We start from the raw sequence: 25022 nt of genomic DNA on the forward strand, positions 1-25022 counted from the left end.
GAGAATGATAAATGCGTCTGAGAACGTCAGCAGAAGCAGAGCGGATCCGGTTAGTCAGTGAGGAAATGTCCAGAAAGCAACATGGGGGTCAGGATCCACACTAATCACACACGTTTGTTAAATCAAACCATCTAGTAACTCAAATACATTCACACAGTATGGAGGGCTTTAAACTGGTTTGAACAGCGTGTGACATTAGTCCGTTAAAACGTTTTTGGCTGCTGTGTAATTTCAAAGATTTACAAAAAACCTATGCTGTCTAAGACATATCCTCATCCTCCTTATACATCCTGAAAGTTGGCAACTCTGCCAATCAAAGTAAACTGAGTGTGACTAGTTAAGACGCGCTGAGCACTTTCATCTCAGTTAAAAAGCAGGATCAAATACTTGTTTCCCGGTTTAAGGTCTCGTAAAATACCTGCAAGTAACATATTGGGATTCTGTGTCTGTGTGTGTGTGTGTGTTTAGTGGAACAATCAGTGATGCAGACACACACACATCTGGTAGCCTACTGCTGCACCATACAGAGACTTCTGTCCAGTCAGCATTACTCAGTCCTCCAGGTGACGTGTAACTAGGACTCTGTAACTGCTCTGGGTGATTTTCCTGTTGTTCAATGTCTATTCATTGACAGTTCTAGTCAGAAAGTGCAACCGATCTGGGGTGAAGCAAAGTTTGAGAGTTCATTTCTGAATCAGAATGAAGGCAAACTTGTGGGAAACATGTTTTCATCAAAGGCTGCTTATACATTCAAAATAAACTCCCTTTGACTGATCTAGTCATCCATATTCACATCCCTGAACGTTCAACAAAAAACAACAACTCTTCCTTGAAATCACGTGAGCATTTAATGTAAATACCCATGCAGATAAGAAAGACAATACTCAGTCACCCCGCCAATCACCACATATCTGTGGGTTTACATGTTGGGGGGAAAAAAGGCTCTCGATGGGATGAAGAGCGGAAGAACTACAGCTCAAACTTAACAGAACCAGACAGAACGCATGTTGTTTTACGAAGAAAAAACCCTGAGAGGTCTTCATGATGAGACAAAAGGAATGCCAACGTTGAGTCCCTTGTTCTCAATCTTTGATGTTACAGTGGATATAAGTACCAAAGAAAGCACTCAAACAATAAAGTTTTAGGTTTTTTTCCATGAACAAAAACAAGAGGAGGAAGGAGAGTGGAGGGCCGTTCATCTCTTAGTCTCAGGAGAAAGGAGTGGGATAAGTAAAGGAAATTAAGAGATGGAGGGAGATTCCTCTTCCTCGAGTCTGTTTTCTGTTAATTATGCTCTTATAATCTCACTCCATCCTCCCTTCCACCCCGAGGCCCAGCTGTCCAAACCTCTGACTTCATCACTTCTGCACTCGATGCACGCTTCAAAATATCCAGATAAATGTTTGCTTTGTTCCATCACAAACACATTCTGTCCTTGGCCCTCTTGTTAATTAAAACTGCTGTTTTCATTCTCCATGCGGTTGCTTTCAACACATGAAACAGTCTTATTTTGTAAGGGAAGATCCTCTAGGGTTTTCAGGGTGACTATTATCAACGTTAGTTTTCACTAGTTATTCTCTTGAACTCGATTTTCAGGAATGGTATATTTAGTTTGAGCGTTTCCTCTCAGAAAACCTCACCATATGAGCTATAAGGTTCATTTGGTGTGAGAACTTGACATTTCACTCTAATTTAAAATCTGACCACTTCCTTCAGGAAATAGAAATAAGTTGAAGTCTTGTCATGAACTATCTCACTCTATAGCCCAAAAATGGACAAGAGATGAACATGAAGTTTTACTGAGAAACAAATAAACAGTCCTCTAGTGCAAAACAGTTTCACACTGATGGTTAAACTACCCTCAGAACAATAACTTTAGACAGCGTTTGACAATTTTCACCAAAGTTGTGAAATAACCTCTCCTTCCGAGCACTGTCAACACTGAGTGTTCACTTCAGTTACAGCCCATGAGAACACCTCCTTTAATGTAGAAACAAGGGCTTCGGCCAACACACACAACCATGTCCAAGGCTGTCCAGAGAGCTGGAGGAAAACAAACAAAACCCAAACTCTACAAAGGAAAAAAAGCCCCAAATGTCCACATATTTGCCGCGGAATGGAGTGTTCTTATGTGACCCGAGGAATCTCCCTACTCTCATTCCTTTACCATTTCTGGTACATGATTCTGCAAAATGAGTCGGTGATGTTCATGCTCATAAAAGGGCTTTAGAGGAAACATAGTGACAATCGCTACAAAACAAGTATGCAATGTGCTTTGTGTGCTTTCATTGACATGTTACATGTTTGTGTCAATATCTTTGTGATTTCTGCATGAGCAAACCTTTCTGGAGACCGCTGTTTTATTTGTCGGACATGATTAATCGTGTACTGTTGAAGTTGAAGGGTGGATATTTGGATCAAAGAAACAATCTGCTGCTACGATTCAAACAAACAAAAGAGGTGGAGAATTCGTCTTGGAGAAAAATTCCCTTTCCATGAGGAGATTTTCAAGATGTTTGCCACGTGGCTTCAGACAAATAATCACCACAAGCCCTGTGCAGGCGCTTTCTAATTAGAAATGGTTGGTATACCTAAATAAGCCCACTTGGTGACTTAATGTATATATCCTTTTCAGCGTCTCATAAAAGAGTCTTGTTAAATGTTTACTGGAAAGAGAAAGCATGTGGTAAGAATCCAAGGCTGAAACCTCTTAATACCTGTAAATTATTCCACGTGTGCGCATGTGGATTTGGCGTCTTACCTGTGCAGTGTGCATGTTCTTTCCATGGCCCTCAGCTCCTGTTGAACCCCATTCATCTCTGGAGGAGGACAAGCAGGATGACAGCTGTGGACAAATGAGTGTCAGGAATAAGTCTGAAGCCCCTTGAAGCCAGGGAGCATGAAAGAGGGAAATAAAGATTGATGGGCAACAAGTCAGAGAAGACAGAAACTAATATGTGATTGATGTAACCAGATCTGCTAGACTAGTGACTCTCAATTATTGAAACATTAATTTTTCAACTGACATTAAAGTTATATATTTAAAAAAGGGGAAACATGAGATAACAGTACAGTGTCCTAAATTGACCGGCAGGCATTCAAACAAACAAGTTCAGACCACTTCCTCTGGTCTTAATGTCAATGTTGAATGACGTAAGCGTCAGATAAAAACCTTGCGTCTCTCAAGTGATAAAAATAAAAGGAACCAACAGAGACTTGTTTTGCCACCATGTGTTTTTGTCATGAGCATTTTGGATTTAAGAGGAGAGTCCTTTTCTGCTGCCAGGGACACATTATCCCTTTCTCTCACACACAAACGGTATGCACACAGACACTCATAATTTAAATCATGATAGCTATATTTCCTTTATCAGAAGCAGATGTCTATGTTACTGGCTCTGGTCATGCTCTCTGTCAATATGTCACTCATGCAAGCTACTGTCTCCTTAAATTATTCATACAGTTAATGTTTTATAAACTGAAACCTATCAGCAGAACAACGGACCAGCAAGTTCAAGGAAGAATAACAACGCTTCTTGTTCCATGGTAATCATAAATCCAGTGTACATATAGGTTGTTAAAAGTTGTGATCACTTGCTGAACATCCAATCTGATCTTTTCAGTTGTAATGCATTTGGATTGCTTTCAATATAATGTCAACACTGTGTAGGGAAGCTGCAACGTGTCATGTAAACGTGATAAAATATGTTTGAACTAAAGGAGTCCTGAATTTGACTTACAAACACACATATGGGCTATTGTCAGAGCCTCTGGGGCCTCACTGCCTTTGGAGAGAGGCCAGAAATAACAGAGAAGCTCTGACATGATTGATTGCACCTTTGGCCGCAGATTGCCACAGAGAAAGCCAATAATAACTTGACATGGGACCAGCTTGTCAGAGTGATACCGTGACATTTGAAAAACAGCATCTCCAAGCACCAGATTCAGAGCAATGGTCAGGGATATGTTTTGGTGCTGATGCCTTTTAGTACATTTGCTGACAGCAGAGTAGGAACATTATGATTCCACATTGAAGCTTTTTAGAGGAAGAGATCACTGTGAGACTGTACTTGTGATTCAGTCAACCAGGGCATTGACCACACTCTTACTTAATTCGTTCCTGTGACACAGGAACACATTTAACAGCCCTTTAAAAAGCACTACTCTGAAATGTAAGTTCCTCATTTGAAACCCACTTTACATACCAGTGAATAAAAAAAGGGCTTAAATGTGCTTTCGTCAGCGAATAACTCAATCTGTTGAATGGCAAATGCAGGTGTGCGTGCCTCGTTGCTTTCCAGGAAACAGACTGGCAGCGTTTCTAACTGAAACATAACTCTATTATTTCAGACATTTATGAAAAGAAGAGATACTGAATGCGAGCCTGGATTTCATGCAACACTGCTCACAAACGATGAAGTGCTGAAATTGTTACTGATAGCTTGTCTGCATGAACCACTTATGGAAAATAAATCCCCTTCCTCACAATAATTCTCTCCATCTGCATTACAATACAGAAACCTCTCATTTGTCTCTCTGGCATTAAACAGCGCTAACTGTGTGCCACGAAGCAGGAAATCCTTACTCTTCTGGCCTCGTATGAGTACAGTTCTAATGAAGCGAAACAACTGGTTTTCTAAAAGCCACGCAGGCACCCCCCTTGGTTTTCTCTTCCCTTATCAGGCTCTCCTGGCACTGAGGACCAGCTATGAAACAACGTTGGACAACTTCCATTGCAGAGAGAGACTGCTGGAGCCGTACTATCACAAACAGCAGGCCAGAGAGGAAGGTCTGCTCGCTGTAGCAGTAGCTGACGTGGAGTTACTCGTGAATCCAACACCCACACACAAACACACACACACACACACACGCACGCACGCACGCACGCACGCGTACACACACACACACACACACACACACACACACACACACACACACACACACCCACACACACACAGAAGCATGTGCAGCTGGAGTAACTCGAGCTGACTGTTTGACAGCCAGCCAGTGAACCTTGAGGTCCAGTGCTGAAGACCGGGAGACGGAGCAATGTTTCTTTTCAACAATATGTAGTAAAGGCTTGGGAATGTACACAAACTGACATATACATGTGATAAACACAGATGCACACACACTCTCGCAAAAATCAAGATCCATGGAGTTCACCAGGACATACAAGACACTCTTCACTCACATATTTAAAAATGACAAATTGACAACAGCATCATGAACCCAAACAGAATCTATTGGACAGGATATTTACAGAGACATCTTAACTTTAGGTATCCAGCATACCTGTTGCTCTACTTGCAGCGACTACTGTATAACCTAAAGTGGGATTTTCTTTGGAAAAGGGTCACAGATTAAGCTGCATATCAAGAAAGGTCTTGTGTATAGGAAAAGCCTAAAGAAAGATTGGATATCTGAGACATTCCCTTCATGTCCACTCTTTCCATAATGGTTTTGCGTTTCATCTTTGAATTAATTGCAGACCATGACCTACCACAGAGAGAGGAGTAATGGAAAAACTCATTATGATGAGTCTTCACAGAAAAACTTTCCAAGTCTCGGTAGTGGGGAGTAGATGAATGGAAAACTCATCGTGCCCCCAAATATCAGCTTAATCTCTCACTCCTATGCTCTCCTCTAAAACTATTTAACCAAGATGAAGTCATCATTACATAATCATCCTCGTGCCAATGCCAGTCCCCTCCACATTGTGCGCATGGAGCCAGATATGTTTGGTATGTGATTGGTCTGGACTGGGTCAGAGAGGGGCTATTTCAAAAATTCAGGGAGGGTAACAGTCCCTCATTCCTGCATCCATTCAGACCCTCTTCATTACACAAACCACTCAGATACAGATACTTAAAATGTCTATGCACTACCTGTGAGAATCAATAGCCAAGAGGGGAACAAATGACACGTATCAGAGTATGGTAATGTTGCAGTGGATCACAGACACTGTGAGATGGCATAAATGGTCTACACATTTAAAACATGCATATTAATCAAATATGAATATTTTAAACTGGAGGAATGACTTATTTTACATATATGTGCCAGCATCTTGCAGAGGATTTTCTTTTAAATAAACGTTGGTGTCCTCTGAGTTTGAATGTGTAGATTTGAATGCAGTTGCTAGCAGTAGTCTGACATCTAGTGGTCGATGTTAAAAACTGCTTTCATTATATGTCCAGGGTGGTATGACCCTGCCAAACAAAGTGCAACACATATGCTTTGGGCATGTATTGACCCCTTTAGTTCTAATTTGTTAACACATATTTGTTTAAGCAAGATTTTAACACAGTATGTAACACGTAATAATGCAAGATCAACCCTAAGGTCGTTATAATTTGAGGTCACAATGTTGTGTAATGTTGAAAAATGAGACTTCATCCAAAGACCACAACTCAAGGGATCCACAATAAATGGGTTAAATCTCCAGAGTCATGTAAAGGACTGGGAAAAACAATAACAAATCACACACCTTTATACCAACCTGATTCAAGTGACAATGTCAATCAGAAAAACATTTCACAACTGTTTATTAAAGCAGACATTTTTATAAGTTTTAAAGAAAATCAACATGAGAAAAAAAGTGCATGCCTACCTTTCAGGTCTTTTGGCAGATGCACAAAAATCTGATGTGAAGACGACAGTAGATCGAGATTCAGGTCCAGTTTGGATTAACGAAATTATTCAATTGTTTACATAACCAGTATCCCCATGCTTCCATTTTCAAAAGTACCAGTGAGTTGATTGAAATACTGTGATGAAAATGTGCTTTGTGAATTATAGTTTTCTAAAGTGTCAAATTAGCTTTGCAAATTCCCAAAGAAGCAAAAATATCTCCGGAACCTTTTCGCATGAAAAACCTCGGACTTCTTCTGCGACGGATAACTTGGTGTCACACAATTAGTTGTCCGTCAAGCACAGTAGTTGAGAAGCATAGGTATTGATGTAAATTAAGTATTATTTTCTTACTAATACCTGTATTGTGAATCGTTTTGATGGACTGCTTGGAGCAGAAAGATACTGAAGCGACGGCGCCGTCAGTTATCGACCGATATTACACACGCTGGTACAGAGCAGGTAAATATAAATGTTACAGTTAGCCATGCGGTGGCTAACTGAGCTAACGTTAGTTGGACTTCAAACCTCAGGCAGAGTAAACATGTTTTTGATTATATTACCAATATTTACAAGATAAATGTGTTGTTTTATTTAGATATGAAGGGGAACCCGTGTGAGGACCATTGCATCCTACAGCATTCAAACAGGTAAGGTAACAGGGGTATCATGGCTAACTTATAATTGGTTTCATTACCTTTTATGTTAAGACACGAGGAATTAGCTTTGGTGTAAATGGTACAAACATAAACACAAAAAGAACACTTTTTATTTTTAAAGGATACAAAAATAGCACTAATATAAAAACTATTGCTCATTGTTAAAATACAGTCAATAATTAACACACACATAAATATGCAAAACACTGAGCAAAGTGAAATATAATTTAAAGTGGAGAGCTGTACAAGGTTTAAAAAGAGGTAGTGTGAAACCGAAATGTGCACCAAAGGGTTTACAGTCTTAAAGGTCCCATGTCATGGCCATTTCCACTGATCATAATTCCATTGTTGAGGTCTACTAAAATAGATTTATATTGTACAATTTTCCAAAATCTCATTGGTTTCTCATATAGCATCTCTGTATAGTATGTGTATCTATTCACTCTCTGTCCTAAATGGCTTGTTGGAGCTCCTGCCCCCCTCCCTGTGAGCCCAGTGGCTGTCTGCGAGACCCAGCCCGAACACACACACACCTGCAGCCTGGCTGGGAGTTTGTGTGTGTGTGCTCACACACCGACTCACAGCCTCGCCGCGTCCCGCCGTCTCAGGGAGGAGAAATCGGCGGAGCTGCAGCTGAGAAAAGATTGAGTGTGTGTGTGTGAGGAATTTGGGTATGGGCATGTCACTGTACCCAGGAAGAAAACAATGGAAAAAGAAAAATCTCCAACGAGATGTTTTGGGGCAGCATAGACAAGTCTTTTCTGTGTTAGTTTTACTCGCTACTAGGGATGGGTATCGTTAAGGTTTTAATGGTACTACTACTTTTATCGATACCGCTTATCGATCCGGTCTTTTATCGGTTCTTTTGGAGAGAAAAAATAAGGTAAACAAATTGTGAACAAAACTAACATTGTTTTTTTTTTTTATTGAATACATAATATTTCACATCAAAAGAAACAACAATGTTTTTAACAAATCATATTAAATAATCTGATGACAGAACTGTAAACAGAATAGCTGAAACTTTAACAAAATAAATAACTCAGTTACCTCTAATCATCAACCCATGTTTGTATAATTGAGTTAACTCCGTGTGTTGTTGCTAGCATACACAACATACCTGAGGTGGAAAAACTACTCGTGGACGGGGCTACAGAGCTACTAGAAAGACAGTCGAACCCGGTGCATTTCTCCGTCTGAATGTGGTGCACTTTTGCTAAATGTTTAGACAAATTGCTCGTGTTACCGCCCTTACATGCTAAACTTTTATTGCACTTTTGGCAACGAGCATTGTCACATCGAGACGGCTAAAGTTTAACCTCACCTTGGAGCGCGTTCTCTCCGCCTTGTGTGTGTTGCTGCAGGTAGCAGCTGCGTGTGTGTAAACTGCCCCGCCCCCTCGATAGCAGGCGGGGGAGAGAGATCTCTCGTCTGTATTGGAAAGATCGAAAATACTAAATAATCAGACGCATTTTGCATATTAGAAACGGAGTTGGCGACACTAAAACTGCAATATAATGTTTGTGTAGCAATAATACACATGACATATATTTTTTACATGTCTCCAGTACCGATAAAAAGACCGATTACGTCGGCGCTTAACGGTATCACGGTCTTAATAATTCAGCCCCGGGGCCCGTTTAATACCGGGGCTCGGTACCCATCCGTACTCGCTACAGGGTGTACTTTGAGGGTTTGTGACAATGCAGACCGTTTACATGCATAAAAACCTTCATAACACACAAGGGGACGGGTAATAACCGGAAAAGCATGACATGGGACCTTTAAGAAGAATAATATATTGTTTTCATGATGTGCATTGGGCGACTGGGGCTCAGTGGTTAGTGTGCTGGACTTTGAATCATGGGGTAGCAAGTTCGAGTCCCACTGCAGTCAGCATGTCGTTGTGTCCCTGGGCAAGACTCTTCACCCCAAATTGCTCCTGTGGGGATTGCCCACAGTACTGAAAGTCGCTTTGGATAAAAGCGTCTAACAAGTAATGTATTGCATAGTGTTTTTATGGGGTGGTGTTGTAGTGAAATCCACACATGGTGGAGATAATTGCAAAACAAGTATTAATAATACACTTAAAATCCTTGGAAAAACACGACTTCATTGTTCATTTTTTGAAGAGACTATGTTTTATTGTATCGATGTGGTTTGAGCCTTTTTGTGTTAGAATTCAATTATTTGAGGAGTTTCCTCAAATATTGTTTTATGGGGGACTTCAACATCAGAAACAACTTCTATAAATATCCATTAATGGCACACCAAATAAACATCAACAAAATTAAAGGTTTCCAAATAGTGAAGTCCTCCAAAAATATAAGGGTTTTAACAGTTCTAGTCATCCACTATTATGAGTTGTTGCAACAAACTCACACCATATCCTGTCCCACACTATCTTCAACTCTATTCACTCATACTTATTAAAAATGACTTGCATTCACTAATATTGTTAACTTGTGTTTCTTCTCTGCAGACTGTGTGTTATCACGTTAGCCGAGACTCACCCAATCCTTCAGGATGGGCGGTCAATCAAAAGCATCAACTACCAGATCAGTGACGGCTGCAGTCGGCTGAACAATAAAGTGTCTGGGAAGTCCAAGCGGGTAAATTCAAAATACTTTATAAAGCTACAGATGATTTGGATTTACGTGCATTTCTTTCTACTTGTGTAGCTACAACATTATTCAGCTTGGCCTTAAATGCCTTTCAATCTTTTTTTCCCATCATAGGGGGGTCAGTTCGTTACTGATTTTGCACCTTTGTGTAGGATAACATGCACAGATGAAACTGAATACACAATCTACAGGTAAGATAATTGTTTGTTTTTCTAGGCATACATTTCACATGCTTGTATGCATTTCATGATAAGTCACACAAATCATCATCTTTTTAGCTGCATCCGAGGCCGTCTTCTGGAGGTCAATGAGAGTATTTTAAAAACACCCTCTCTCTTGCTGAAAAAGGTAAATATACATTTGTAACTATAAAATCATCTCATGTGCATATCTGGATACCATGGTTATTGTCAAGTCTAATTGTGTATTTGCCCTCTTGAATTACACAATGTCAAAAAATACATTTTGAATATTTAGTTTTCTCTGTCTATATTGTTAATGACTGCAAAATAATAGTTCCTCTTCCACAATCTTTGAAGTTTCATTTTATCTTATCAAACAAATGTTTATAAATGCTTTGTCTGTCCAACGTGAACAGCCCTTCACTGATGGATACATCGCTGTCATCCTGCCAAAGTTTGACGAGAGCAAAACCATCACAGAGAATCTTCTGAGCAGAGAGGAGTTCGAGAGCATCGTCTCCAAACGTTCTGTTCCCGAATCTCAACCATCATGACAGAGTTCTACTTATTTAAGTTAAACCCGCTCTGTCAGTCCTGCCAGGTTGGGTAAAGACTGAGGATGAATCCTGGAAAGAGACTTGCATGTGGTCAAAAGGAATGTTGCATTTAATGCAAGCTTCGCACTGTGCCTCTTTACTCTTATTGTTTTCTTATGTTTTAGAAGGAGGTTTCAGAAGGCACTCTGTGTTTAACTTTTTTTTTTTCAAGCTTGAAAAGATAAGAGGAAAGCATGACAAAGTACTTGAATTCTGTTTGTATAATACCAGAAACATATATACTTGAGTTGAATAATTTTTCTAGAATGTCATTAAACAAACACAGCAGTGATTTAAGAAAAATATTGTTTATTTTTGTATGTGTCACTTTTATTAACCTTTCAATTGTCAAAAGAATAGATGGTCCAAAACTAGATCGGATTTCTTCACATCTGTAGTTGTACTACAATACCCAGCATCCTTAGCTGCTCTCACACCGTACAAAGCATCTCTAAATATGTATTTAAGTATGTTATTCATCTCTCATTATCACACCATCCCCTAGTACCAAAGTCATTAACTTAGGATACATACTGTGTATATACATATATATCTATGCTTCATGTACCATATTATACATGCCATTTACCATTTAATACATATTGGCCAACCAGGCAGCTTCACAATGATAGTCTTCATAACAAGTACACTTCGGCCCAATCCCAAATCACCCCCTCCACCCTACCCCTCCGTGACGGAGTGAACTCCGTCTGTAGCCACACTCGCAGCTCAATGAAGCTCCCTCCTGTCAGGTGGAGGGAGTAAATACAGCGGCAAGCTTTGGGACAAACTCCCCTCTCTTCGGCAGAAACAGGAAATGCCGTAACTGTATGTAACAACGGTTTCAAATCAGCATCTCTTAGACAAAAAATGTAAATTAATAACTCAAATAAAACTCCAAACATCTTTAACTGTGTTACTTTTTTGTAAAGCTCTTTTAGTTTTAAACCTGATGTTTATAAGCTTCTTAGTTTTTGCAACAGTCTGTAAATATACACAACTTTATAATACAATGCACACGCTTACCTTTTTATAGACTAAACACTGTATGATCCTAAGTTAAAAACATATGAGGTTTTTAACATCGCAGTTTATATGTGGATGTTTGCTGGAACTACTTGTTAACAGTGTGTTTCCTGACGGACACACACAGCGTGGAGACCGGTCAGGTAGAGAGCGGTCTCAAGTCAGCACCGCTGCAGACTCGCTGTTTGAGGGCTTGATAGCCCACTCCACACTCGTTGGTTTGGAACAGCACTTAATATGGCGGACCCTCCGCGCGAACACGCAAACGGAGGGGTAGTGTGTAGGGTGCGGTTTGGGATTGGGCCTTAAAGGCTCCATTTGAGAAAAACAATCTTTAGTGAGAAAAACAATGTCTGACTATACTAACGATAGGATTTCATAAAAGGACAGTGTGTAAGATCCTTACATCCCCAAAGCATCTTAGTGATGAACTTTATCTTCATCTGATTTGGAGAAGCCAGGACCAAATAAAATAGTTCTCCAGTGATGAACACTGAGGTGTAAGAGCTTTATATTTCACACTAGTAGTAAGCTGTAGGTCACAGCGTCTTTATGAGGACACTCATATTTGGCATTAAAGACTGATTTTGTTAACATTCCATGGCAAACTGTATGGAAATAAACCTTTAATCATACGGTGTGGTTGACTTCAAAATACGCATTAATCCAAGTGAGATGACTAGAATGCCAGTGTTCAAAGACTAAATGTATCACTGTTTCATACTACACAACAAGTGTTAACATTAAAAAGCTTTAACACGTAGACCATAAGAGACTCAAACACAAGGGTTTGGTGGCGATGGCGTCATGCACGGTGGGTTTTAAGCTGGTCACTTTTTTGTTTTTTTACCCTCAATTTGGCTAACATGTGCAACACGTTTACAGTACACCACTAAGCAAATAGGCTTGTTACACAGAGGCACATAGTGAAGACAGATGTATGGCTGAGCCGAGCATTAAGAGGAGCTCTTTTTCAGATTTTTGATCAGTTTATCACCTCAATGTTCAGAGAAGTGATAAAAGTGACTCAAAAATCAGGTTGTGTCAGAATTCTCTCTTGAAGGAGACTCGCTCCAAAAGTGATAGCTGATTGTCTCCATCTTGTGGAACTGATCTTCTGGTTAAAACAGCCCCTGAGCACATTGAGCTTGAATCTGCCTTCCACTTCATCATCCAGACAGCAAATGCAAGCTCCTGAGCCGAGGCTACCATCTTCACACGCTGCTTTAACCCACTCTTTAGGGGTGCATGAAGATGAGGGGAGTGAAGTAATTTTCTGGATCACCTGTTCTCCAGAAAGGTGATGTTCGCTATGTGCTGCTCCAATGGAGGATAGTGAATAAAGGATTATTTGCTCTCCAGGATGTTTAAACCGGCAATGTGCTGCTCCAAACATTTGACACCAAAGCCATTGCTGTTCTTGATGTGGAGAGCCCCCTCCTCTTTGACAGGTGTGGATGCATCCTGCCTCTCTCTCCAGTCCTGCGGGGAACCCAGGCTACTCCTCTCTGACTTGTACTGCAAACAGACAACATCGAGAGGAAATATTAAAGAAAACGTAGGAACTTGCAATCTTTTAAAAGTTTGAACCTTATATTTTCATCATCTGATTTTATGCTGTTTTTCGACAAGTGCAAAAAATGTAAGCAGACACTTTGAGCTATTAAAATAAATCTTCTTAAGGGTAATCTTTATTGCCTCCACACATCTCTCAACATGGCGATGGCTGAGCTGGCAACTGGCAGCTAACGGTGCCATCATCACTCACAGTGCTAACAATGAAAAAATTGCAGACGAAGCTAACATTGCTATCTTGAGGGTGAGCCGGGGGTCTGATATAAGCTTCAATCATCTAATGTGAGGCTGGCTTTGTAAACAAAGCACAGAGAAGCTTGGATTACAACACAGAGGGAGTATGACTTTAATCTCTTTTTAGGAGGACATTACTCAACTTTTTCTTTACTTAGCAAATGGTTGTTTACGGCTCTCAATGCCGTTTTTATAAACGTTCAAGCTACTAATGATTCATTATATGTCCATGTTATGTTCACAGTTTGTTTCCTCTGCCCCTAAGTGGCCAAAAAAAGTGTAATCATATTTTTGGCTTCATAAATATGTTCAATCTCTTTCTTTCTCATTAAGCAGCTTTTAATCTAACTTTCCAAAACACTCCAAGTGCCAGTTATTCAGTTACGGAGTCCTGTTTAATCACCTTTTTGTTGAGCTTGTTGCAGAATGGGAGGAGATAAAGCACCACGGTCAAGATACCTCTGGTTGCCTGAATGGATGAGTCCACCTATTGTCAAAAAAAGAAAATATTAAAATATAAAGAACTAGAATGGACATGCATTGAAAACAAATGCACAAGAGCGTACACACAGCAGCCTATCAACCACACATATTACTACTTTTCTGATCAGTGCTCTCAGACAGACAGACAAGCGCTCTCCCATTAGTGACAAATGATAAAGTGAACCTCAGGAGGGAGAGACAGAGAAATGGGAGTCAACACATATCAAAGAGACGCTCATTAATCAGCAGAGGACACGCTATTCTTCATCCCATCCTTTTGATTCAGCCCTTCGCCTTTATTACAAGGTGACCTGAGGCGGCTCATCCCTGCCCAAGATGCTCATTAATTTCTCCCAGACACTCATTAATCCAGTGCCCTGTGTTCGATAATGGTGATACTTGCAGATCACTCAAATATTAAGCCGTAGCCAGTAATTAAGTAACGCAGTTAGTCATGCCCTATTGTGTGCTCACTCAGTGCTTCATTGATGACGTTCTATTGTCGGGGATTTAGTTTTGATGCTTTTTGAAGCTAATTATCCCTTTAAGTAAAAAAAAATAGCGCCTGCTCTGGACTCTGTGTGATGTAACTAATTTGATGTCTACTTAACAAAACACACTCACAGGCAAAACAAGCCATTTATTCATTTTTTTCTAAAAAAGCTTTCACAGAAACAAACAAGAAAAGATGGAGACACACAAGGTAGTATGAGTACCTTCTGGAAGGTGGCAGTCTTGCCCTGTACGGGAGTCTTGCCCCCCATCTGCAGCTGTTGGCAGAAAGCCACCACTTTCTCCATCTCTGTCATCACCACAGACTTTTCCTCATCAACCAGCTGGAACGGGACAAACACGGGGAAAAGGGAGAGATTTATTTCGTGACAGCAAAGATGGTTTATGATGGTTTATCCAGGGACATTGGGTTAATACGTGCAGCCATTTATAGACCTACTGGACTGGATTTACATTGCTGTGGTTCAACCAAGCATCAGAAAAGGAGGGTGAAATAAATGTTAATTTAGTGTAGCTTGATATAATCCATCAGCAACAGCCAGGTCATGATCTACTGCTTTAGTCTGTTATCCAGCTGGGTTAATCCCTTGATCTCAGTCACAGGGGCCATCAATCTACTTCACTTACATGCCACTAGCGACCTAAAAGCACAAGCTCTTTCATTCAGTGTAGCACTACTCATGACTGACAAAAGTATATAAAACCTCAATTACAAATGCTCGAGCTAATTTGCATAAATAGCCTCATCATTTCAATCAGGGCATTGCAGGTGTGCTACAACAGTGCATAGCGCCAAAGAAGTGAGACCAAAAGGGCGAGACTGAGGGACTCCATTAGCACCAGTGTGTTTGATGTAATTAATCAGAAAGCGTGAGGCAAGTTGAAGAGCTGGGCCTCCTCATTATGAATTAGTCCTGGGCGGTGGCAGTAAACCCCCCCACCCCTCGCCCCCTCCAAACATGCACAAACATACAACCCCGCCAACGCAGCAGTGACAAATGGCAGTCGTTAATGGCTGTCAATAAGAAGCGTTTAATTACGCTTGGAGGACCTGGGGAAGTAGTTGGTGGAGGGCAGGAGGAAGGAAGACATGGAGGCGACGTTTGTTTGTTTGATCGCGACTCAGAGGGAAAGGAGACGGTGAAAGTGTGTGACACACTTAATTTCCTGCTCTCGCTGTGTGATTTATAAGGCGGACCTGGCACCGTAGCATGCTAGAATTGGTGATAGGAGTGTGTATGTGTGTGAGAGGCGTAGCAAGGGGTGGGGGCCCAGGTGCTAGTGTGTGTGTGTGTGTGTGTGTGTGTGTGTGTGTGTGTGTGTGTGTGTGTGTGTGTGTGTGTGTGTGTGTGTGTGTGTGTGTGTGACTGCATACAGATGCAGTTTTCCCTATACAAAAGGTTGTTTTTCCTATTACTTGTTTATAAACCCATTTCTATAGCTTCTTATTAAGAAACTATTGTCAGATTCCATTAGAGAAGCAAGAACACAAGGTGTCCAGAAATATATATTTAATTATGTTTAATATAGTAAACTGTACTCAACAGATAACTGTCCGCCTTTTAAGTAGGACATATTGAAATGACTTTTTGTAGAGGGCTTATATTGCAAAAATAATTTGTGTTTGTGTGTGTGCGTGTGTGTGTGTGTGTGTGTGTGTGTGTGTGTGTTCAAGAGAAACAGAGAGATTTATGCATTGATGTATATATACCTGAGTGGAAAAAGTGCGGAAAGATGAGCACAGCTGGAGTCCCTCTTCTGAGAGTACCTTTAAAAGGAATCAGAAAAATACAAAAATCAAAAAATCGTACACAGAGTGAAACTTTATTTAATTTAAATTCCACCAGAAAGGAGCTCCTGATAGTAAAACAAAACAAAAGCACAGTAAATATTATGACTTTTTCCTGCTGTTGTTATCAGCTCGTCTCTTTCCCCTCTTCCTCTCTTATCTCCTTAGCTTTCCACAGATGGAATAAATCTTGCTGACATTTTGGGCCCAGATTCTCCAAATACTCAACATTATCTGCAATAATCCTAATTTAATGGATACTATCCTCCATGCACCGTTTGTTATCATGAGCACACAGCGCCCTCTTTCCATCATAACGATAAGTCCTACTAGTCATGCCCTATCAGACACAAGGGGGAAGGGAATGAAATGATAATGGCATTTACTAATCTATCGATCTTCCAGCCACAGTATGTCTTCTGTTTAATAAAACAACAGATGCATTCATTTGCAACTTCGACAAAACGGGAAGAAAAAAAAATCAGAAGGTGGACAGAAGGAGAGATATGCACGCACATACCTCAGCTTGATGAAAAAGATCTAGTGTTGTTTTCAGCAGCCCCTCCCCTCTGAGGAATCAATATGGGAAACACAGAAAATGAGGAAAGGAACAATGCATTAGAGAGATGGATGTGGACAAAATACATCCACAGCAATCACGAATTGCAACCATTGGGAATGAATCATAGTCACGTCAACTGTGTCAGCACCTGTAGATATGACTGGTAAATATCGATAGCTGAGTGCTTGGGACTCTTATTAACAGTAAGCCTCTACAGAGATCCATGTGGATGCTTAAGAGGCTTTTCAGTATTGAGCTCTGAAATGTATGTAACAGTTTAATAGGAACGTGTGCGTGTCTGCGTGATGTGTAGAGCTGATGTGTCACCTGGTGAACAAGTACATGTTGTAGGCCATGCTAGCCAAGCTCTGGCTCTGTCGGACGATGTCGTGCTCCTGCTCCTCCCACTTCTCCACCTCCGTGTCCACGTCTGATGACAGCAGACGGAGCTCCAGACCCAGCTTGGCCATGCTGCTCTGCTCCTGAAAGCACACAAAATTATTCAATATAGGAAAGTCTGAAATATGATGTATGTCCTTGTCATACATTTGTATTGGTAAAAGAGGGTTATTTTCATTTGTTAACAGCATAATAAGTTCTATAATCAGCATAATCCCGCTTCCTGGGGTGGTACAGCATGTGAGAAACTGCCAACCCAGCAAAATCGCAGCCTATTAGCATTAGAACACCATCAATTTCTCAAGCGAGTGACACAACGTTTCCTGGAGATGAATATACTGCTGTCAGAACAGGAAACAGGAAGTGTCATGATGTATTGTCCTGAAACCCAGAGGAGTGTATTATGTATGCTACCTCTGCATCCAACTTGACAGCCTTGGCAGTCTTCAAGTTAGCTGTGTGTTTCTGTGTGAAAAGAGAGTGGCATTAATCAGAGGATTACTAACCATTGGATGATTGGAATATTCATGAGGATGGCTGTGTGAGAAACTCACCCCGGCTCTGGGAAGTGACAAATAAGATCTTTTTTCTGTAAAAAAAGAAACAAAGCAAAAATAATCACATGTTATTTCTCTTTGAAATTGTAGTACTGCAACTTGTTTGCTTTTAACACTATCCATCCTTGACACATCTTTATCTTTCATCACAAAAAAAGAGCAGCATGGTTCATTTGAACCTACTACAAGGACGATAAACGGATGTTCACGGGGAAGTTTGAGAGAGCATTAAAACCCAATCTCTCTACTGTCAATACAACACTTTCACAGGACTATAAATGTGTGACGGACGTGATCCTTTCAACCTGCTGAGCTGCACTTCCAAATGTTTCCTGCGTTTTATGTGAAAGTCAAATTCTTGAGGGCAGCCAGGTCTTGGAAATATGCCAAAAACATCTTTCCCCTGTCTTTGAGATTTCTCAGGCTTACAGTGTGTTCGTATCAAGGTTGATACGAACACACAAATGCAAATAAACACACAGGTGTCAGTGAGGATAACATCTGAGAGGCCATTCATGATTTGAACACTTTGGGTGACTATAAATATTGAATGGAGAGAGAAGAAGAACGAATGCATGGGTGTTTAATGGCGTTTCACAAAGTTATTCACACAGTCAATGATGGTAAATTTTTATAAGATATGTGCTTGCATGTGCTGCTTTAACTCGCTATTTAAATGTTCAAATTCTGCGTGTGCAAAATTATTCACCCAGGCTTTTATCTGAGACTTTCTTTCTTTCAGGCTAAAATGCCATTGACAGCACATTTGGCCTTCCCCCTTTTCAGTCTTCCTGAAAGACTCTAAGTCTTATGTATATGCTGACCCTCCTGAACGCACACATTAATAGAAAGCGCACCTCGCCTGCCTTCAAAGACGTCGTTGATCTCTCTCAGCAGCAGGGCCATGTCACAGAGCTGAGACTCCCACGCCTCGCAGAACACCTCCAGGTTCTCCTTAGCGATCTTACTGGACGGGTGGAGGGCCAGCGTCTGGGCTGCAGAGATGATCTGAGAGGGAGCGGGAAGAACGAAACATGAGAACATTTTAAAAGTTGATTTGTATGGCAGCGTAAAATATGCAGGCACAGTAAGAGACAGAGAATCTAGAACAAGGAAACTCACTGTGGTGATTTTCGACTTAATCAGCCGTTGATTTATCTAAAAAGGGAATCAAAGGGTTGCTCTGAGGTTGAACACAAGGTTGGAAGCAATCCCTTTCAAACTTACTGAGGAACTAACACTAGACCCCAACTAAGGCAAGCCATCAATATGTCTAATATTAATGTTTTACCAATTTTAAAAGCTTTGTAAGTTTGTTTTCTTGATGGGTTGCATTCTCAAACTTCTCTCTATAAGTTGGCTACACTTCTCTTCGAATCCTCGTTCATTAAGACCGGAATAATGGATGATAGATTAAACCACCATCTTCACTCTCTCTGGCTTCACATCAGAGCCTTCGTTCTACTGCTACACCCATTACATTGAATACTGTAATACTAGAAACTGCCCCCTTAAAACATGGGCAGGTAGGAAATAACCTTACCCAGAAGAAGCAACTTAAATACTGTACATATACCAATAATATTAGTACTTCATACATATTGCTGTCAATATAATAAAGAGTAACTTCTGATGCCAAAAATAATATCAGTGAAATAAGCCAGACTAAAAATACATAAATAACCATAGTAACTCATCATACAGATTTATAACACACAATTCAATCAGATGTTCACTAAAAAAGTTAGATGCTATCTTTATTGCATGACGCATTATATGCTTTTCTGAACTCCAGCTTGCGTCATGATTTAAAAACACATGAAACACTATTATATCAGCAAACAAGTCTGGTTTAAAACTACAGCTACTGCGCACACTTGCATGTACACACACACAGTGTAGTATTTAATAGCCAATTACCCTCTGGGCCACCCCTCCATTACTCTGGGCAGGCAGAGACGTATCATCGTCGCCGCCTCACACTGCAGCGTTATTGATTGGTTGACCTTTGAACTTAGGAGTGGAGCCATCGCTGCAGGGTCACAGGGGGCCTGACATTCGCACCGCAGGACGAGAACATTCTACATTGCTGGATAATTACTGGCAGGGATGGTTTCCAAGAGCAAACATAATTGGATTTAGCGGACGAGGTGGACAGCTTGTTCTCAGGTGGAGGAGACGGGAGATCATTTGTCTATTCTCTCTCCCCTATGTGTAAGTAGGATATTGCTCAGGTGTGATTTCACTCCCAGACCCCTGTGTAACCGGTTTGTTTTGATTGATATGCAATTAAAGAGTTGAATGATATGGGTCAGGTTAAATTAAGGTTGACCTGTATAATAGGGTCGATTTCAAACTAACTAAGGCGTGGTGTTTTACACAGATATTTGGGGTCAAATTCACACACATACAAAAACGAAATCCATAGAGGTTATGTTACCTGTGGGCCAATGACATGGAAGGTCTCCTCAGCGTGTATACAGGTGATCTCCAGGGGCTCTGTCCCCGACACATGGCACAGCAGCCGACATGTCTGAAGTAAGAGACACAGAGGGACCAATTTGTGACCAAAAGTGCTTCTGAGGTTTGAAGACACTTATAAATGTTTAAATTTGCTGTATATTCTACCTTACAAACAATCTAAACGCTTACTGGCAAAACACAAACATGGGTGATCTCACCTAAGTGGGTGAATTATATATATTAAGCTGTATACAGTAACCTAACCACTGCATCGTCATAAATGTAGGTGGATTGAGGTCATCTACACAAAAACCCTTCAATATACACTGTATATGATTTGAAGAAGCATAAAAGAAAGCCACACTTTAATGGTGGTTTAGCTTTCCTTTAAGTGCAACAATAGTGAGTGAATCTTTAGTCTGCATTGTTAAGTTTCAGACTGAAAAAAAAAAACTTTTTCGGAAACTAATCTTCTAGAATAATCTAAAAAGAAATGTTATTTCAAATGTTCACATTACACAATGTCCCTTTTCAAACTGTACAGTGCATTCAGTTTGTCAGGGCCACCGACAAAGACATGGCAAAGCTTGCAAGGCATTTTCCTGTTCAGTGTTTGCACAACAAAGCCTCATGTTGACTTTCATTCAGTTGAGGATTAGAAGTGTAGTCTAAGATGTCATTCATTTCAAACTGTGTGTAGCAACTTTGCAACTCATGGAGAACTAGCTTTCTCTAAAGACATACCTACGAAGATACATTTATTAAATAAGTCAAATATAAACTTCACTGTTCTTTCTCTTTTTCCAATTTCAACACCTCAACTAAGCCCTACTTTGAAACTTCTCCCGACCTCCCTGATTCCTTTCCTATGGCCTACGTACCTCCACCAGCTGCTCCTTCTGCTCTGTGAGGGTTCGGGAATACTCGGCCACTGCCTCCAGGTTTCCCTCGGCTCCTGCTGCTTTAAGAGCCCGCAGAGGCAAATGTTCCCCGTGAACTTTAAGCAAGTCAGTGGTACGACAGACAGCCACCTTATGGAGCTGGAGGAGGAATGAGAGATCAGAATAAGAATCATAAAAACAATGGGGAGTAATGGAGGCTGGAAAAAACCCAGCAGAAAGAAAGTTGAGTAAGAGACATAAATTAGAGTGGATTTTGAGAAAGCAGAGTTAAAAGAAGAGAAGCAAAGGTGACACAATGACTCGAGTTGATAGAGAGACTTCAGGGAAGCTGAAGAGCATAACTTCTAGTGAGAAAAATGTCATGTCTGTGTCTCACTCTACAGGAGACAGAGGGAAGCTCACCTCACGTCTGAGGTCATTGAGGCTCTGACATGTCTTCAGGATGGCCACCTCCATGCCCTCTGTGGCTTCTTTGGCATGGACAGACTGCTGCTCCGGTGAGACAAGGAGAGGAGGAGGGAAATAAAACATGAGACCCAATATGGTTTTACAGTCCCACACACACATCTACATTATTAACTGGAAGAGTGTGGTAATAGAAAAAGAGTGGTTTGGAATTCTATTTATTGATTTTGTTCTGAATATGCAAAAGAGAGCCAGACATTTCAACATGTAGGTTTGTGTAATGAAACAAGTAACTACGTATATCAATACAATATTATACAACCATTTTAGACCCATAGCTCCAATGGGAATAAAAACTATAATTTTTACTAAACTTTCCACAAGCATCTAGGCCACACATTTTACACATTCAGATGTGTGTGCAATTTCAAAATATTTAGTGGATGGTCTTTTCAGTTCTCAAATTAACTTTTAATTGCACAGGCTAGATGAGGCACAACTGTACAATTATGTTGCAGCAGTCGACAATGTTGACAATGAGAAACTGCGGCATAGTGTTTCATGCTCTTCAAGGACAAGGAGACTGTGCTGAATGGCAGCAAGATATAGAAACACTACGTGATGTTTCTCCCTCGGCTGAGTGAGCCTTCATAAAAACGTTATTCAGTTGGGTTAATGTGCTCTGTTCCACGAGGGATGTATGAAAAGAACGTGAGTAGGCAAAAAGAATAACTGGGTTAGCTGGGGAAGAAGTCTGGGTCAGTGTATCATGCTGTGTGTGTTAAACAGACATTGACATGTGCCTACAAGACACACACAAGAGATTAAATATTTCCTTTTAGTTTATCACCAACTCCCCATCATTCCTGCCAGCAATTGTTGACAACAATAATTCATTTAACATCTCTTCTTCTTTGCTTGGATAACTCTATATTGCATCTTATTATCATACTTCTTTTACAAGTGTCCTACAGATGAGGTACTTATTAATTTTCTCCATATGGTAGCATATGTTTTTATGAATAATCCTGTAGGTGTATGTGTCTCTCTGCCAGCGTGTCTGCTCGGGCCAACGTACCGCCTCCACCCAGGCGTGCACCAGCTGCTGAGTGTCCTGCCGGGCCAGCTGGCACAGACCCAGGATGGCCTGCCGCTGCTCGTGGCTGGTGTAGGCCGAGTCAGTGAAGTCCTCTGTCCGCTCCACCAGCGCCTCCAGCTGCCCGCCCATGCTCTGAGGGGACAGGGTGTACAGGTTCTCCCGCAGGCACTCCACGTTGGACTGCAGGAGGAAAGATGGGAATTAGGAATGTGAGTTGAAGAAGGCAAGTTTATTCATAGTACCTTTCAACACAAGGCAATTCAAAGTGTTCAAAATGGCATTTAAAAACACTCATTAAAAACCAAAGATAATAAAATAAACATTACAAAAAAAGACATGAATAAAAGTTCCAGTGCAGCGTAAGATATGAATAGTTGGTACCACTTTACAATAAGACTACCCTTATAAAGGATTCATAAAGGGTTAATAATTAGGTTATGAATTAGGTCGTAAAATTGTTTACGACCTAATTCATAACCTAATTATTAACCCTTTATGAATCCTTTATAAGGGTAGTCTTATTGTAAAGTGGTACCAACTATTCATATCTTACGCTGCNAGATTAATACATGAAGACTTGTGACTCAGACTTGACTTGGACTCTTCTTAGGTGACTCGGACTTGGACTCGGACTCGAAGAGTGGTAACTCGAGAGTGACTTGGACTTGTGAATTGGTGACTTGACTACAACTATTCTTCTGTCCTTTACTGTGTTTCTTTAGTGTACTCTTCTGTCCTTTACTGTGTTTCTTTAGTGTACTCTTCTGTCCTTTACTGCGTTTCTTTAGTGTACTCTTCTGTCCTTTACTGTGTTTCTTTAGTGTACTCTTCTCCCTGAGTGTTTAGATAGTTATCATTAGTCACAGTGATCTCAAACGTATTGGACACCAAGTTCTTACTCTTGTTATTTTCCATCTGAAAAAAATCTATTCAAAAAGATGTTTCCGACCCACGCCACGAGGGTTTAACTTTCTTCTTCTTTGTTTCTGTACTGGCGCACTCATGTAGTTACTAAATAACGTTTAGATGATCAGATAACATAACACACTGAATCCTCTACAGCGTCCATGTTCACAGGAGAAACAGACTCTCACTTTGTTTCTGCAAGGTGTCCAGGTTGATCCCTGAAGTTCAGAGGTCGTGTCTTTAGACCCAGTCACTCTTTCCAGAGACAGACAGCTGGTTGAATGGAGACTCTGCTCTCTGTCGCAGAAACAGAAAATGTTTTTTACACACATCATTGGATTGAAAAGAAGCAGCTGAACCTGATTAAATATGTTTGGACTTTGCTCTGAACTTTCAGTTTTTGAGTCATGCTTGTATGGTTTCATTTCTTTACAATTTGTGAGGATCAATTAGTTTTACATGTTTGTCATTTTATTCACTTAACTTAACACAAAGTCACTACATTCCGAGTGTCAGAAGGATTTTCACTAAAGTAGTTTATTATTCTGTTGCTGATGAAGCCCAAGGAAGCGAAGGGGATGAGGATCCTTCTGTACCTTTTACTGCATTTCTTCTTACTGTACTCCCTTCACTCTTGTGCCAGGCTCAACCACCATGGCAAAATACGTATCAAGATGAGTTCAGGTCCAGTTGAAGGAGAAACAGGCTGCTTACTTCCGGTTGGGGCTGTGGTAGATTACTGAATGTTGAAAGGTAAGTCAATTAGACCCGTCCCTCTTCAGACAGCTGGAGACGGACGATGTTGTCCTCCTCCTTCATCATCTTTGAATCACTCATCGTTCTACCAGTCTGACAGATACACCAGTAACACGGCACCACACACACACCACACCACACACACACACACACAACACACACACACAACACACACACACACAACCACACACACACACCACACCACACACACACACACACACACCACACCACACACACACACACACACACACACACACACACACACACACACACATCACACACACACAATTTTACATACCATTTAATAAAAAACACCATAATGACCAAACTTTAGTTTTCAATTTGGCAACACATAAGGTCAGGGACTTCTCACAGGGGTTGCTCATGTAACTATCATTAGGAGGCTTGTGGCCTCACGTGAGAAGAGTTGCGCTGAAACTTCTGATTATTGGGCAGTTCAGCATGACCGTGGGTTTGCCACATTCTGGTCACTTTGATAAAAGCGAACAAGAGAGGCAAGGAGTACACACAGCCTTTACTCAAGTAAGAAGTTTACCAGATGACTCGTGTTTTAAAAATTACTTCTTGGTAAAGTAGAAGTTAACTGACTAAACTCTCTTATACTCAGTAAAAAGGTTAAAGAGCGTTTGAAAATGTAT

At 40.7% G+C, this 25022-nt stretch overlaps 2 protein-coding genes across 4 annotated transcripts in view; one reads left to right on the forward strand and one right to left on the reverse strand.

Moving 5' to 3' along the window:
• The first annotated feature begins 6886 nt into the window (after positions 1-6886).
• Positions 6887-11472, forward strand: abitram (actin binding transcription modulator). The gene is made up of 6 exons (XM_010791652.1): positions 6887-7095; positions 7232-7283; positions 9775-9904; positions 10031-10107; positions 10195-10264; positions 10515-11472. The coding sequence occupies exons 1-6, from the start codon at positions 7014-7016 to the stop codon at positions 10650-10652; spliced, it is 549 nt and encodes a 182-aa protein (XP_010789954.1). The 5' UTR covers positions 6887-7013; the 3' UTR covers positions 10653-11472.
• Positions 11473-11954: 482 nt separating this feature from the next.
• ctnnal1 (catenin (cadherin-associated protein), alpha-like 1) overlaps positions 11955-25022 on the reverse strand; it is a 48248-nt gene continuing 35180 nt past the window's right edge. Inside the window, exons 7-19 of one of the 3 annotated variants that reach the window (XM_010791651.1) lie at positions 22681-22881; positions 21600-21686; positions 21177-21335; positions 20273-20365; positions 18699-18840; positions 17830-17864; positions 17690-17740; positions 17204-17358; positions 16835-16883; positions 16237-16293; positions 14729-14848; positions 13933-14016; positions 11955-13238 (exon numbers count right to left, since the gene is read on the reverse strand). In XM_010791651.1, coding sequence (XP_010789953.1) covers positions 13068-13238; positions 13933-14016; positions 14729-14848; positions 16237-16293; positions 16835-16883; positions 17204-17358; positions 17690-17740; positions 17830-17864; positions 18699-18840; positions 20273-20365; positions 21177-21335; positions 21600-21686; positions 22681-22881 — 1404 coding nt within the window. In that variant the 3' untranslated portion in view covers positions 11955-13067. Of the gene's footprint in view, positions 13239-13932; positions 14017-14728; positions 14849-16236; positions 16294-16834; positions 16884-17203; positions 17359-17689; positions 17741-17781; positions 17865-18689; positions 18841-20272; positions 20366-21176; positions 21336-21599; positions 21687-22680; positions 22882-25022 lie in introns of all 3 variants that reach the window. The other 2 variants (XM_010791649.1, XM_010791650.1) reach the window with 2 other exon arrangements.

The sequence above is a fragment of the Notothenia coriiceps genome, unplaced genomic scaffold (assembly GCF_000735185.1).
Source record: "Notothenia coriiceps isolate Sejong01 unplaced genomic scaffold, NC01 NC01_scaffold00035606, whole genome shotgun sequence".
Lineage (NCBI taxonomy): Eukaryota > Metazoa > Chordata > Actinopteri > Perciformes > Nototheniidae > Notothenia > Notothenia coriiceps.

Coding starts and splice junctions, on each gene's coding strand:
- abitram (XM_010791652.1), top strand. CDS start 7,014: ATGGACTGCTTGGAGCAGAAAGATACTGAAGCGACGGCGCCGTCAGTT. Junction 7,284..9,774: donor ATCCTACAGCATTCAAACAG/GTAAGGTAACAG, acceptor TCTTCTCTGCAG/ACTGTGTGTTATCACGTTAG. Junction 10,108..10,194: donor ACTGAATACACAATCTACAG/GTAAGATAATTG, acceptor TCATCTTTTTAG/CTGCATCCGAGGCCGTCTTC.